At 32.4% G+C, this 15,158-nt stretch overlaps 3 protein-coding genes across 3 annotated transcripts; 1 reads left to right on the top strand and 2 right to left on the bottom strand.

Annotated features, from left to right (window-relative positions):
* Positions 1,059-2,645, bottom strand: LOC107614978 (receptor-like protein 12). Its single transcript, XM_016317101.1, has 2 exons — positions 2,605-2,645; positions 1,059-2,143 (listed from the first exon to the last, which is right to left on the bottom strand). Exons 1-2 carry the CDS (start codon positions 2,643-2,645, stop codon positions 1,273-1,275), a joined length of 912 nt encoding a protein of 303 aa, XP_016172587.1. The 3' UTR covers positions 1,059-1,272.
* On the top strand, positions 3,214-7,736 carry LOC107614977 (putative F-box/FBD/LRR-repeat protein At1g66290). Its single transcript, XM_016317100.2, has 4 exons — positions 3,214-3,317; positions 5,478-6,734; positions 6,814-7,014; positions 7,125-7,736. The coding sequence occupies exons 2-4, from the start codon at positions 5,487-5,489 to the stop codon at positions 7,374-7,376; spliced, it is 1,701 nt and encodes a 566-aa protein (XP_016172586.1). The 5' UTR covers positions 3,214-3,317; positions 5,478-5,486; the 3' UTR covers positions 7,377-7,736.
* Positions 7,518-13,759, bottom strand: LOC107618114 (serine carboxypeptidase-like 20). Its single transcript, XM_016320054.2, has 14 exons — positions 13,349-13,759; positions 12,834-12,979; positions 11,875-11,951; positions 11,081-11,203; positions 10,877-10,979; positions 10,761-10,798; positions 10,588-10,689; positions 10,221-10,301; positions 9,894-10,139; positions 9,197-9,262; positions 8,996-9,117; positions 8,414-8,527; positions 8,083-8,128; positions 7,518-7,857 (listed from the first exon to the last, which is right to left on the bottom strand). Exons 1-14 carry the CDS (start codon positions 13,489-13,491, stop codon positions 7,774-7,776), a joined length of 1,491 nt encoding a protein of 496 aa, XP_016175540.1. The 5' UTR covers positions 13,492-13,759; the 3' UTR covers positions 7,518-7,773.

Genomic DNA, 15,158 nt, shown 5'->3' with positions numbered 1-15,158 from the left:
AACTTAATTATTATTTAATTATTTAATAATTATTTAGGGCAATTTACGTTTTTAAATTGTTTAAACCCCAATTTTATGTAAATACATTGTTTCAAAAACGGATACGTAAATACATTGTTTCACTATTTTATATAAACCGCTACTGCCAGTAGCGGTTTACAATTGCACAGAAACCGCTAGTACCAGTCGCAGATTATGTGTATTTTTGGCTGGTCATAAACCGCTGCTGCCAGCAGCGGTTTATGTAGGTTGGTGTGCGTGCGTAAACCGCTGGTGCCTATAGCGGTTTACGTTTAGTATGTGTCAATAGACTCCCTATATAAACCATGGAGGGGCCAAATGTAGAGAGGTAGAGTTTTATTCACAAATGGATGGGGAGGATAGTATTAAAAAAATACAATACTCAAAGTATTAAATTATATAAATCAAGACTATTTTTTTTATTCTCATCTCTTTTACAATTTATAAATAATAAAATAATTTATTTTTAGCCAAAAGTTCACTAAATTATATATTTTTCTCTTTAACAATCACTTCATTCTCTTTTATTTATATCAACCATACAAGAGATACTAGGAGAGTTTGAAACATGGGTTGTGTTCTTTGCTGCTGATTTGCATTTGAGATTTAGCTAAATGAATTTTTTTATTTGTGCAACTTTGTTGTTTTATGCCAAAAAATAAAAACTATTTGTATTTTATAGTTGATTGATTGGATAAATAATAGTGATAGCATCATAATTTTGATGAATAAAAAAAAATATAAATATGTATGTAATAATTTTTTATTTGTATTTATTATTAAAATGAAACTAAATAGCAAATCAAAGAGGGAGTATTCACAGAGTACTAAAATATATAAACTAAGACTAATTTTTTTTTATCTTCATCCCTTCTAAAATTCATGAATGATAAAATAATTTTTTAGTAAAAAATAGTGAATTTTTTTTATTTGATTTGCTATTTTTAGTGAAAAAATTCACTATTTTTTACTAAAAATAAATTATTTTATCATTAGGATCAAGTAGCTTTAGGATCAAGTAGGAGGAATAGAGTTTCTTTACTAAATAACTCAATTCATTTCATTCTTGGCATTCATTTCAATGCAAGAGTGGTGGTACATCTTGATGAAGCTATAATGATGTATGCATGGATAAATTACAAGCTTGATATCTAACACACTTTATTCCACAAACGTGAAAATTCCCATGACAGAGAAAAGAAGGAAAAACATGATGCTTTGCATGGCCTCTGATCTCCTGTGCAGGTTTTGTTAAGTATAGCGACAAAGAAGTCTGGCAAGCCACAAGGGTTTCGCAGTCTTGATGAACAACTTTCCAAGGAACATTCCAAATACCACTCCGCATCCATATCCCACTGTAACTGACTTCCACCCAAATAATGATTCTGTTGCCTCAGTAAACACTGAAGGTGGTTGTTCTTCATCATTGCCGCATGACTTTGACAAAGGGAATCCACAAAGCATTGGATTATTTTTGTAGGAATCATTTTGGAATGTATTGAACTGTTTTCCCGTTGGTATCATTCCCTCCAATTGATTTTTAGAAAGGTTCAAGACAGATAGAAAATTCAAATTTATCAAAGCCATAGGAATCTCACCTTTCAATTGGTTCCGTGAGAGGTCTAACCATTCCAAACTTGTCAAATTTCCCAAAGTTTGTGGAATGATACCACTGATTTTGTTGTGTGAAAGGTTAAGCCCTTTGAGAGAATTCAATTCTCCAAGAATTTGTGGGATTTTTCCTTCAAATAAGTTATTTGACAAGTCTATGGTTGTGAAGATAGTTAATATCCTTGACATTTCTATCATTTCACCTTTCATAATGATCACAACAGAGTCATTATATGGTACAATGGTCGTACTAGCATTGGTACCCATATACTCCAAACCGCCAGTTTGAGTATTATCATTCCGAGTCATCATTCCTTGAAACTCTTGAAAGTATTGCATTGGCAAAGGGCCACTAAACTTGTTATTAGACACATCAAAAATTCTCAACTTTGGAAATGGGTGCTTCATACTCAAACAAGTAATGGTACCATAAAATTTGTTATTTCGTAAACTGAGTACCTGTAATTCCTGAAGAGCTTCTAGCCTACTGGGAAATACATCTTCTATTAGTCTTAGTTTATATATTTTAGTACTCTGTCAATACTCACTCTTTGATTTGCTATTTAGTCTCATTTTAATAAGAAATACAAATAAAAAATTATTATATGCATATTTATATTTTTTATTTTATTCATCAAAATTATGATGTTATCACTATTATTTATCCAATCAATCAACTATAAAATACAAATAGTTTTTATTTTTTGGCATAAAACAACAAAGTTGCACAAATAAAAAAATTCATTTAGCTAAATCTCAAATGCAAATCAGCAGCAAAGAACACAACCCATGTTTTAAACTCTCCTAGTATCTCTTGTATGGTTGATATAAATAAAAGAGAATAAAGTGATTGTTAAGGAGAAAAATATATGATTTAGTGAACTTTTGGCTAAAAATAAATTATTTTATTATTTATAAATTGTAAAAGAGATGAGAATAAAAAAAATAGTCTTGATTTATATAATTTAATACCTTGAGTATTGTAATTTTTTAATACTATCCTCCTCATCCATTTGTGAATAAAACTCTACCTCTCTACATTTGGCCCCTCCATGGTTTATATAAAGAGCTCATTGACACATACTAAACGTAAACCGCTATAGGCACCAGCGGTTTACGCACGCACACCAACCTACATAAACCGCTGCTGGTAGCAGCGGTTTATGACCAACCAAAAATACACATAATCCGCGGCTGGTACTAGCGGTTTATGACCAACCAAAAATACACATAATCCGCGGCTGGTACTAGCGGTTTCTGTGCACTTGTAAACCGCTACTGGCAGTAGCGGTTTATATAAAATAGTGAAACAATGTATTTATGTACGTTTTTAAAACAATGTATTTACGTAAAATTGGGGTTCAAACAATTTAAAAACGTAAATTGCCCTATTTTTAATATATATTTTATACAAATAATTAATTTTTTATGTACATATACTAAAATTACAAAAATATAAATTAACTTGATAACTTTCGTACAAAATTATGATTTAAATAATTTTTAAGATAAGATAAGATATTATTAAGATTGAATAAATTTTCGGTTTATATTGTATTAAATAATAGGGATCATATTTAAATTTAAACACCCCTCTCTGTCTCTCTGTTAAACTCAAAACCGCCACTCCCTTCGCGCCATCTCCCTCTTCTTTCAATCTTCGGTGACTGAAATCTGCGTTCCAGGTTCGGTTCTAAGTTCTAACAATCTAGCGGTTATTATCATTGTTAATTAACCAATACTGCCATTAAATTAGCTGTGATTATGTATCGTTTTCTGCACGTGTGGAGCTTCTTGTGATTCTAACCCTAATTTGAGTATTCAAAGCTTTAATTTATTCGGCATGGGGAGACAGATTGCTGATTAGTCTCTCTGATACTTCTTTCTAACGCTGAATGTATTGAACTCATTGATCAGTATACGATTGCTTAGTGCTTACTATAGAGAGAGTAGGGACACACAAAATCAACCCAAATGTAAAAATTCTCAACAGAAATTTTACTAATTCCAATATTTATTAGCACTTCTGCATATACTGAAAGGTTTCTTGGCAAATAATCTTCAAATATTGCACAGAGAACATAGAGTTAGAGGTTTTCGACTTTGCTTTAGCTCAAATCCTTAAAATCTCATATTTTTTAAAAATCATGCTTCTTCCTACATCTTCTATTAATGGATTAAACAAAATTAGGTGATGGGAGCATTGCAAAAGCAATACATAAATATAACAAAGAAGTTTTATATATTGTAATGATTGAACTTTGATTCTTTTTGTTCTTACTGTGTGGTCAAACTTAATATATAATGGGCACAAATAATGTATAACATTATATACTTAATACATCCTTCATCTTATTTACTTTTTGCATCCTAATTAGTGGCGTCTCAGCGCATGGTAATCGATGATGATTCTTGTGGGTTTTGCTTTGTTAATTAGTGTTGCAAAAAACAAAGGGGAAAAAATTCATTAACTATTTTCTTTTTCTAAAAGAGTCTCTATATTACAAGGAACATTGTAGTCCTTAAGTCAAATGTCAACACTCAACACTCAGTGATGACCATTTAAGATATCCCCACGTTGTTCTTGTTCGGCTCTGTTTCTTTCATGTCTCACAAAGGCTGAGACACAGATACAAAGACATAAATATTGAGACAGACACACATACACAAAGACGGTTAAAAAATATTGTGTTTGGCAATTATAATGGATAGAGTATACATTATTTTAAAAAGTCTATTTTATCCTTGATATATGAAAAAAATTCATTAACTGCATTTTTATCCTTTTATCTTCTTCCATCAACCTGATTCGTATTTCTAACAAAACTAATTTATAATTCCATTTTCATAATCCAGAGTAAATTCAAACAACAAAACAAAATTTTACATAGATATATATTAGTAGGGTTTGTGTCAAGAAGATTAAAGAAAGCAGAGAAAAAAAAGAAGAGAAATAAAATTATGAATTGCAAAGATGAATGTAAAAATAAAATTATGAATTTTAAAAATAAATGTACTCTACTTCAGTAACTTGTACTCAGCCAATATACTCATGAAATGGATCCTCTCCATTTTTTTAACACTTGGAGAGAATAAAGTGTGATCTCTCATCTTTAATTCTATAAGTGGGACCAAAAATAAATAGGAAAAAGAGAGCAATGAAGGGTGAGATTAAAGAATTTGGATCCTCTAAAGTTTGAATTTTACTTTAGAGAGTAAAGTGTGATCTTCTACCCTTGAATAGTTTCTCTTTCATATTTATTATTGGTCCCACCTATGAAATCAACGGTGAGAGATCACACTTTACTCTCTAAAGTAAAATTCAAACTTTAGAGGATCCAAATCCGAGATTAAACACTTGACAGCATCCAGTTTTTTTTCCATTGGAGAGTTCCACTCTCATAGGAAAGGATGAAGGTGAATAATAACAAAGATGAAGAAGAGAAAAGGGAGCCCTGGAGAAGGAAAGTGCATGGAGAAAAAAGAGAAAAATGAGGCAAGAGTAAAATAGTATAAAAATATAATTTCATTTATGTCTTAAGTCAAAAATGTGTGTCTTACCTTTTTGAAGAGACACAAATTACATGTATTTTATGGATATTTATGTGTAACCGTATTTCTCTTAATTTTGTGTCTTAATAACCAAACACTGAACATGTATATCCATGTCTATGTCTTTGTGTCTTGTCTTGTCTTCAAAAGCAAACCTACCTTTGATAACTTCATCAGTAAAAAACTCTACCTCATGAACCTTATTGATTAACATGAAAAGTGGTATTTTTGACTACCATAATTTGACATGGTTTGAGTTATTTGTTTCTGATATTCTTCTACTTGCTTTGAAGGACACAATAATGGATGAAAAAATGGACCATATATCCGGCTTACCAGAAACCTTACTTCATGACATTCTCTCAAGACTGCCAAAGAAAGATGCTATCAAGACTAGTGTTTTGTCTAAGACATGGAGAGAAACATTGTATACCTTTCCCATTTTGTCTATTTGTGACCGAGGATCTATTAGGAAGTTTTCCAAGCGGAAGGAAGATCAACCAATTAAGGCATTCCTTGATCATGGCAAGCAAAGATTGGTGAGGTTCAGTGACCAAGGCTTAGCAATCAAAGAATTCAAGCTCAAGCTTAGTTTAACCTGCTATGACCTTCAGCTTATATACCCTGATGTTGATCAGTGGCTTAAGTTAGCTAGTGAATGTGATGTCCAGACCCTAAAGCTTTGCCTGCCTACTTTAAAAGAGGATGATCCGTGCCTATGTTATATCTTGCATCCAGGTGTCATTGAAGCAAGATCACTTAATAAGTTAGTGCTTAAGGGGAGAATCAGATTTGACAAAGAATTCCTGAATCCTTCAGTCAAGTTTTCCTCACTCTGTGTATTATCCTTGAGCTATGTCCTTTTTGATGACGAAGGTGCTATCGAGCATGTTATTTCTCATTGTCCTTTAATTGAGCAGATAACCTTGAAGTGGTGTTACGTATACAATCCTTCAAGAACAAAATTTTCCTTTATGAAATCCTTAGGCATACATGGTCTGCAAAAGCTCAAGGGAGTTGATATTCAAGGCGTAGAAGAAGTTTATATTGATGCTCCAAATATTGAGAAAATATATTATGGTGCTGTCAGTGATGAGCCCTCTAAGATAAGTTTTGATAGTTGCAGAAATTTGAGAGCTTTGACCTTGATGAATATGAAGATTGAATTTATTATTACAAACGAGTGGTTTCTTCATCTGTTTTCTAAATTTCCTTTCCTTGAGAGTTTGGAATTGATTGAATGTTTCATGTTTGATATCATTAATATTTCAAGTGGTCAACTCAAGGCTTTGGTGTTGTCTAATTGTTCTACCATGGTGAAGCTAGAAATTGACACTCCAAATCTGTCATCATTTCGGTACTATTTTGCTGGTGACGACTTACCTTCCATATCTTTTCGACAATGTTCTAGTCAACTGCAAGTAAATGTTCATCTCCACATGTTTCCTCCATTTCTTTACCAGTTGGGGAAATTTGTCAAACAATTTAAACCACAAAAATTCTTGACATGGCTCTCGCTCTCTATACGTCCTGATGATGATCATTATCATGTAAGTATAAATAGCTACTTATATTCTGCTCGTTTGCCTATTTTCTTAATATGGTTTTAATATGCCTTGGATTATGCAGGATTGGGAAGAGGAAGATGACCCATATTCATTCCCAGCTACATTCCCTGTGCCAATCATCAAACACTTGGTCATACGGTCTGTTCGGGGAATTCAATCTAATAAGTATGGGCTTCTTGTGAATCGCTTGTTCCATAGTTGGTACCCAGAAACAATTTCATTGAGCTTGAACCCTTCTCATTGCAGTAAAGCATTCATCGAGGTACAACATTATCTCCAAAATTTCTACGTTATTTCCCCCCCTTTACATCTTGCCATCTTGGTGATATTCGTTTTTGCTTTTCATCAGTTCAAAATGTTATCTGTGGTGAGTCTTTATACTTGATGCCAATGAAAACGAAAAAACGGTCTTTATACTTGATGCCAATGGAAATGAAGGAAAAGGGTAAGTCTTGCTCCTACTGTCATCACAAGTCTAAGTGTTGGTTGCATGGCTTCAAGGATGTCAAGGTCACAAGCTCAGTCAAAAATGATGTGAATGTTGTTGATTTTGCTCATCTCAAATCTATTTTAGATAGATTGTCAAGTTCAGATAATAGAAATATTAGTTTTAGATTAAAATAGTAATTTTCCTCTTGTTAGTTAAAACAGGAATAGAAAATAATATTTTGTCCTGATTTTCACTTCTAACTTGAACAAGAAGAATGTGCTAGTTTTTTTTAAATAATTTTTATTTATTTTTTGTTTAGCTCTTATTCAAACATATAAAAGGAAAAGTATCGATCTTCTAAGCATGAAAGGATAATCACTATCAAATTCTTTAGTACAATTCATAAAACTAAGCTCTCAGAAGGATTAAACAATGTGTAATAATGATATGAATTTTGGGGAGTGTAGCTATTTAGTAATAAACATGGGAGATAAATAATAGAATACAGATAATAACCTCTTGTGTTCATATACTTTTTTTGTGGCATATTGTCTTCATAAATAAAGGTCATCAATGTAGCATGAGGCCCTCTCATATTGGCAATCCAGTCAGAAAGCGTTTATAAAATTCCAAGGACTCTTGTGGTTTATATTCAGGAACTGTATGTCCAGCTCCCTGTGCCGATGTAATCAATTAGTATCAAAATCTAAAGGGATCCAAAAGTAATTTAATATACAACAAGTGTGATTCTTTCCAGTTTCTTTTCTCTGCCATTATTACTTTTTGATGTATCATTGGATACATTATATTTGAAAAGTATCTGGATATAACCATGTATGCAGTCATGTATCAAAAATTGGTGACTATATAATAGAAAATTGAAGGGAGTAATGTACAGACCTTTATGGTTAGAAAGGTAAGATTCTTGTCATATCCTTGGATAAACCTGCAACCAATTATGAATTTAGTCAACCGTTAGTCAAGATTGGTAATTTATGAGGAAGAACATTTCCGGAATCCGGAGGATTTATGATGAAAATGTTGCAATCTTAGTAGGGATACCAGAAAGTGTACCTAGCTATGCTTTCATAAATCATAATCTTAGATAATTAAAAGAAGAACATGTTTATCTAGGACTACTTGAGAAGCAGCCACAAAATCTAACAAGTTCCTTCCATCTAACTGATTCAAACATTTGAGGTTAACTAAGATTAGAGGGAAATGTATGTACCCTGCAACTTGACCATTGGTTGACCAAGGCCTCCATTCATCAACGATTTTGTATCCAAGAGATCTTGTCCATGCTTCACTCCCAGTAAATGGAACACACATATCATGATCACCGCTGCCAAAGAACATAAAAGTTCTCTTCTCAACTAACAACTAAAGAGACCCAATTCAATCATAGAATACAGCAACTAAAGCAACAAGTTTGATGGGAAAAAGTTGAGATATATTAACATTTTCTGGTAATTAGTGGTGAATGTCGCGGCACTGTGCTGTGTCTGTAGAAAACTCCTTGAGGAGGGTAGAAATTCCTTACTTGTGAAGCTAGATAGCTTCTCTATTTTGCAAATTGCAATAGGATTACATTCTTTCTCTATATTATTATATTTTCACCATAAAAACAGATTAATACAAGGGATGATTACTCCCTTAACCTTGGTAAATATATATGCTTTTTACAGGGGAACCTTATTCCCCTCCCACCATTTAACCAACCACACAATGAACTGCACCTAAACGATAATAAATAGTAATGATATGTTTTTGCCGAGATAAATGTAGAAATGCTGTTGAGTTGGTAACTCGCCTGTATATAAGTGCTCGATATCCTTTAGAAGTTAGGTTCTCGTGGTATTTGATCATGCTCCCGGCATCATGGTTGAAGAAAATTGCGTCGGTGCACAAAACCCAACTGTTGACCAAACTTTCCTATTTCATCAGAAATATCTCAATTTAGTTCATCCATGTCAACAACCAAAAATACAAGTGTATCATATTGAAACCTCACCTCTGCAGTGTGAATTGCTTTTCTGACCGCTTCATTGTTCAACCATGCAGTTGCGACCCGATCATCCTTAAAATAATATTAGATCTTGGTATTAAGACAATGAAATCAGCTAAATGAATGATCACTATTTTTCTCAAAGTTGATATGATTGAAACAAGAGGTGTGAAGAAAGAAAATACTGTGAACTGTTTCTTTTGACCAGGAAATGTTTTGTTAATTTCTTCTAAATTGAATTATAACAAATGGAGAAGATCCAAACAAAATTTTATGCAGTAACTGTGCCTTGATGTTATTAAGAAATGAACTAGAACATCAAATCCCTTCACACCATGATTTGAACCCAAAGCTTTGGTTTTCTAAGCACCATTATGTGTCAGTAGAGTTAGCATATTGCTTTTAAAACAAAATGTACTCCAATCTAGTTTTAGTTTTTATCTGATCATCAAACTTGAAAGACAAGCATGATTTACATTATGTAACATTTCAAACATCATCGAAGACACTTTTAATAGTGAATTTTATTTTAGCATTTAGCAAATTCTATATTTCAGGACTTTTTAAAATCATTTTGTAATTTAGTTATTAGAATATATTTTTGTGTTATTCGTTCAGAGACTTAAACAAGTAGACATTACTTATTCAACAATCAACCAATGAAAATTGACAGTAAAGCCTAAAGGCAGATAAAGAAGCATACAGTGCATGGAACATTATTGTTGTTGCTCAGTTCTGGCCAAGTTGGTACAATTCCTGCTCTCACAGGCGCTCTTAGGGGCCAAGCACGGCCAAACATTCTTTTCCTCACGGGAAGAGGTCTCTCGGTCTCACCCAACTTCCGGAAGCTAGATGGCAGCCTAATATAGGTTTCTTTATTAAACTCCTCTTCCTCTGTGGCATGATAGCATGGTTCTAGAATGTCATATATGTTTACCCCATCAATTATCTGAAATAGAAAGAATCATCAGCAAGTCCTGAATTCATCTTAGGCTCATTTACTGCGAGTGCTGTGATATATTTAAATTACCTGATCAACTTTTGAAAGCTTGCTTGAGCAATTGTCATTGAGTGGATTATAGAAATTCCCATTGCACTCAGCATTAACCTCCTGTAGCAAGTACCATTGAAAAGACAACAAATCCATATCAATTAAGAATGCATACTTTACAAGGAAATTTCATACTTGACCTCGTTCTAAGATTGAGTATTGAAAAAGAAATAAACTAATTCAAATTAATCATGTCAAGAGAAAATTGAAATTTGTTTGAAAATGCCTAAAATATGGATTTAGAAAATTACAAATTTCATTTAAAACAATAATTTAATGGTCTATTAAGATAATAAATCGATGATGATTCACTTGGATGAACTTCATCAAAGGATTTTATTTTCACCTGATAGAGATCATCAGAGATAAGTCCCATCCCATGCACAAATGGTACAAGAGCATTGCCATCAAATTGCTCATCACAAACACCATTTCCAACCATGTATCCCTGCATGCAACTAATTCAGCTAACAACCACAGCCTCAAAAAGATATATTGATCACTTATACTTTAAAAGACCTTGAAATTCAGCTTAGGCTTCACACCAGCATCGATTCCTGTGGATCAAGAAAATGCACATTAATTGTGATCAATAACGCATTAACTCAACAATTTGAGGACATAACTTATCATACCTTTTGCTACTTCATAGGCAAGTGTAGGAACATAAACACCAGCATATGACTCTCCAGTAATGAAGAAAGTGTTGGAAAGGAACTCAGGATATAGCTCAAACCACTAGTTGGTCAATAAAAAGGTAGATAAGTTAGAAATTTGGGAAGAAATATTCGAATTAACTCAGATATTTTGTCAAAATTACCCAGTTGTTTCTTATCTACCTTAAGGAGAAAGGCATGTGAATCAATGGCAGTCTTTATGTCTCCAGTGTCGTAATCAGTCTGGTTCTTGGAGTATGAAAATCCCACACCAGCAGGAGAATCCAGATATATAATATTGGAAACCTATAATGCAGAACAGAATCATATTTAAAGTAATCATAAGTAGGAAGTAAGACAATACACAATAAATAATTGGTGAATTACACAGGCATATCAGGACAACAACAAACTACAGTGACAACAAAAATGGGATTAGTTATATAGATAAAAACAATGTTATGGTGCCCTATCATAAATTATCTTTACATTTAATTAACATCTAAATGTTTTCTTATAGTTTCACCTGTTCTATTTTTAGGCTCCCTCCACCTGTAGCTATTGGACTACAACTACCCTCCATCTGGTCCACTCTCCCTATACCCTGTCAGGGCCTCTTCAAACCTTCTCCACACATATTTAAACTATCTAAGACGAAATTCTACCATCCCTTCTGCAATTGGTGCTATCCCGCCTTTCTCTCTAATGTGTCTATTCCTGATACTATCTTGTTTAGTGTCTATTCATCCATTACAAGAATGCTAGTCTCAGTAATGTTGAACTTAAGTTCCTGTTGACTTTTTTTTTTTCGATAACTAAGTTCCTGTTGACTTTTCACTGCTAAATATTTAGTCTTTTTCATCTGATGAATTATGCAAATAATGCACCAAGATATCCTGGGAAGGAAATCACCCTTCCCTGTATATTGAGACAAAAGATCCTCTTCCAGGTTTTAATATAGCTTAAAAGTTTCAGACCTTTGACCAGCTGTAAGGATTGAGGTGCAAGGTGGGAAGACCTCCTGCGGTCTTTGCAGGTTCAAAATTAAACGGACCTGAAAGACAATCAATTGCTCTGTGATTTATAATTTATAATTTATGAATAATAAATATTGAATTTGGTAAAATTGAGCACAGTTAGTCATCAACAAAGGATTTTTAGACTCTGGTCATGTAAAAACTATTTCTACTGTTCGAAAGTCCATACTCCAGATGAAAATACACACAGAAAAAATTATTCAATTTATGGATAACCATCAAGATTTCACAACCAAAGGTTGTTAATGAAATTATTTAGGCCATTATTTCAGCTGAAATCTACTTAGTAATAAGACATTGAGCTGATTATTCTGTCATTTTCAGAATCGAAACGTCATGTAGGATGAATACAAAATACATCCATATGTGTTCAACAAAACAGTGAAATGCGGTTGTTACAAAGTTGACGACCTATGTAAACCTTACATCAATTTTATCAGCCAGAATTCAGACAAAATGTGGGAATTTCTGAGGATGAAACCTGCTTTTACAATAATATAATTTAACATATACAAAAGGCCTTGTAGGTGGAAGTGATTGCCTACAGATCATTTGCCACTGAATTTAATAACCAATCACAGAATAAACTTGTCACAATCATGATTCAAAACTTAACACACAAGAAATACCACAAAAGCAGAAGAAACCATTCCTTCAAAGTTTGAAGCCATCAAAGTCATATAATATCATATCTTATATTTGATATTAGCTTTCAAGTAATATAATATAAAAAGAGTTAAGCTCTTTTGACTGCACATAGCTATGTAAAATGTAATATTGAACATGTATCAAGATCAAATCCGAAATAAAACCAAAAAAACAAAAAGAAAATATTGGACACGTCCAAAAAATGCATCAAAATGAAAACAGGAAATTATACAGTCTGTGTCTTGAGTTACCATGCTCATATATGAAGCCATCAAAGCTAGAGCATCCTGGGCCGCCGTTCAGCCACAGAACCACCGGGTCCTCGGCCGGTTTACCTTCCGAAACAACAAAATAGTAATACAAGTTCCTCCCATGGTTTTCATCCACAGTCACATACCTTCATTGTCACAAAAAATTGCAACAAAAAATAAAAATAAATAAAAATCAGGCACAAATTCAGTAGTTCCCCTCACTCGGTCAACGGGCAATAACACTTAAAAACCCCATCATCACAAAATTGTAAAACACTATCTACCAATAAAATCACCAACAAAAAAGGGTCAAAATTTTAGTAGATACTGCTATCATTTGACACTTTCATGCAAATTTATTAGCTGACAATGTGAAATTAAGTCTCAGTGGATCAGTACTGAACTCAAGGTTACAATTAATACAGCAGAAATGAGAATTAACTAATATTAAAAAAAATTAGTTTCTAGAAAAATTAAAATCGAAAAAGAGCTAATAGAGTTACAGAATCATATACCCTGCATAATGCTTTGAAGGCAAAGTGCCATTAAAACCAGGAATTTGAGTTATTAGGGCACTTTCAGGAGCTGATTGGGTCAAAACAAAGCTAAGAAAAATGTGAAGTGAGACCAAAGAGAAAATGCTACATTTATCACCCATCCTATTGGAGCAAATAACAAGAAAGATAAAATGAAAAATAAAAATATAAAAATAAAAATATGTATTTAGATTTTAGAGGAGCAAGAGCAAGATTGTTGGAGGGGATATTTATAGTGCACAGAAAAAGTTGTTAAAGAATAAGTGCAAACACAGTGATGATGGCAGCATTGAGGTCCCACGTTTTTCGCAAGTAGCAGAGTTAGTTAACTTAAAAGCAAGGTTTGTTTTGTTTCAGAGAATACAGAAACTAATTTCAGATTAATTAAGGATAATAGTTGCGTTTGTGCTCTGATTACCAAAATCAGCAACCACCTTATGTTTATGTATAGATATAGCTATAGATATTGTTTAATTTATTTTTAATGTTTGTTTTATATTTAATACGTATTTTAAATTAATAAATATTTTAATGTATATTTAATAATACTTCTGTAAGTGAAATGAAATTAATAATAAATTTATTATGAGATTTACTAATTGTGGTGGTGTTGACTGTTGAATAAGATAAGAAAAACTGAAAAAGTAGTGTGTGTAAGAGAGATTAGGCAATGGATCTGAATACGTAGAAGGTAGAACTTAATTAGAAGAAACGTTATGGGGTGGTCCTTCTCGGAAAGAGAGTCTTATTAAATATCTAAAGCGTTTTGCAGTGATGAGACTGAGAGTATCAGTAATCAGTACAGAAGAGCCATCCAATAAGGCAATAAAGTGATTAAATGCTAGTGTGCTACTCTTCACTCTTCAGTGAAGGCGCAACCTTACACTTGCTCACATACTATTCGTTTATACCAAATTTTCTACCTATTATGTCACCAAAAAAAAAATCTACCCATTATGTCTACTAAATCCCATAGACTTTTATCATTTTAGTTTTTTAAATTTAAAATTATTTATATTAGTCTTTAAGAATCTAATTTTAGACATTATGTTAATTTTTAGCTTTTTATAGTATTAAATTAGCGAACTAAATATAAAATTGGTTTTAACTTGTCATGTTAGAACTAACTCATTATTTCGCTAGTTGATTCTATGTCAAAAGATTCAGGGATCAATACAATATTTGGAACTGAATCTCAAAGATTAATATAATAAATTTTGAATCTAAGAGACTAAAATAATAAAAATTATAAATTTTAAAGACCACTATAAATATTGATTTAGTCGTATACATTTATATTTTTTTAAAATGCTTGAGTGGCAGTAATTTGCATTCGAGGTATACGTCCGATATTTTATTGTAGTGTAGATGGTCCGAAAATGGTAGTTAAACTTAAATCTTTCGCTAGTATCGTATCTCTTGGGACAACATCGTGTGCTTCAAGTTGGAAAGAGCTCAGAGTACTCGATGAACTTACGAAATTAGGTTTCATACCATTTTTATAAAGAAAAAATTTTCATTTTTTAGTTTATCTTGTTGTGATAAGAATGGGACGTGGATGCCCATTCCGATGTGAAACTTACTTTCTCAAGAAAGAATAATATTAAATGAATTTTGAAATTATATCCCCCATTCATGTATAATAGAGGCCTTTGCTTCTAAGAAAAATACAATCAATAATAACAACGTTCTCTCTCTTTTATATTTTCTCTCCTTACAAATATTTTAAGTATTCCTCTCTCTTAATTTTTATATATAATATTAGTAAATATATTAATCATCTAGTTAT

The sequence above is a fragment of the Arachis ipaensis genome, chromosome B09 (genome assembly GCF_000816755.2).
Source record: "Arachis ipaensis cultivar K30076 chromosome B09, Araip1.1, whole genome shotgun sequence".
NCBI classification, from domain to species: Eukaryota; Viridiplantae; Streptophyta; class Magnoliopsida; order Fabales; family Fabaceae; genus Arachis; species Arachis ipaensis.
Note: the sequence above shows the minus strand (reverse complement) of the source record. Positions and strands in the feature narration are given on the sequence as shown.

What these genes read in the sequence shown, in the direction of transcription:
- LOC107614978 (XM_016317101.1), bottom strand. Translation starts at nt 2,645, where the DNA reads ATGGATGAGGAGGATAGTATTAAAAAATTACAATACTCAAG. An exon ending in AAAAAATTACAATACTCAAG is followed by an intron (nt 2,144 to 2,604) that starts GTATTAAATTAT and finishes ATATAAACTAAG; the next exon opens with ACTAATAGAAGATGTATTTC.
- LOC107614977 (XM_016317100.2), top strand. Translation starts at nt 5,487, where the DNA reads ATGGATGAAAAAATGGACCATATATCCGGCTTACCAGAAACCTTACTT. An exon ending in CTGATGATGATCATTATCAT is followed by an intron (nt 6,735 to 6,813) that starts GTAAGTATAAAT and finishes TGGATTATGCAG; the next exon opens with GATTGGGAAGAGGAAGATGA. An exon ending in GCAGTAAAGCATTCATCGAG is followed by an intron (nt 7,015 to 7,124) that starts GTACAACATTAT and finishes ATCTGTGGTGAG; the next exon opens with TCTTTATACTTGATGCCAAT.
- LOC107618114 (XM_016320054.2), bottom strand. Translation starts at nt 13,491, where the DNA reads ATGGGTGATAAATGTAGCATTTTCTCTTTGGTCTCACTTCACATTTTT. An exon ending in AGCCTAAGCTGAATTTCAAG is followed by an intron (nt 10,690 to 10,760) that starts GTCTTTTAAAGT and finishes AGTTGCATGCAG; the next exon opens with GGATACATGGTTGGAAATGG. An exon ending in AAGCAATTCACACTGCAGAG is followed by an intron (nt 9,118 to 9,196) that starts GTGAGGTTTCAA and finishes CTGATGAAATAG; the next exon opens with GAAAGTTTGGTCAACAGTTG.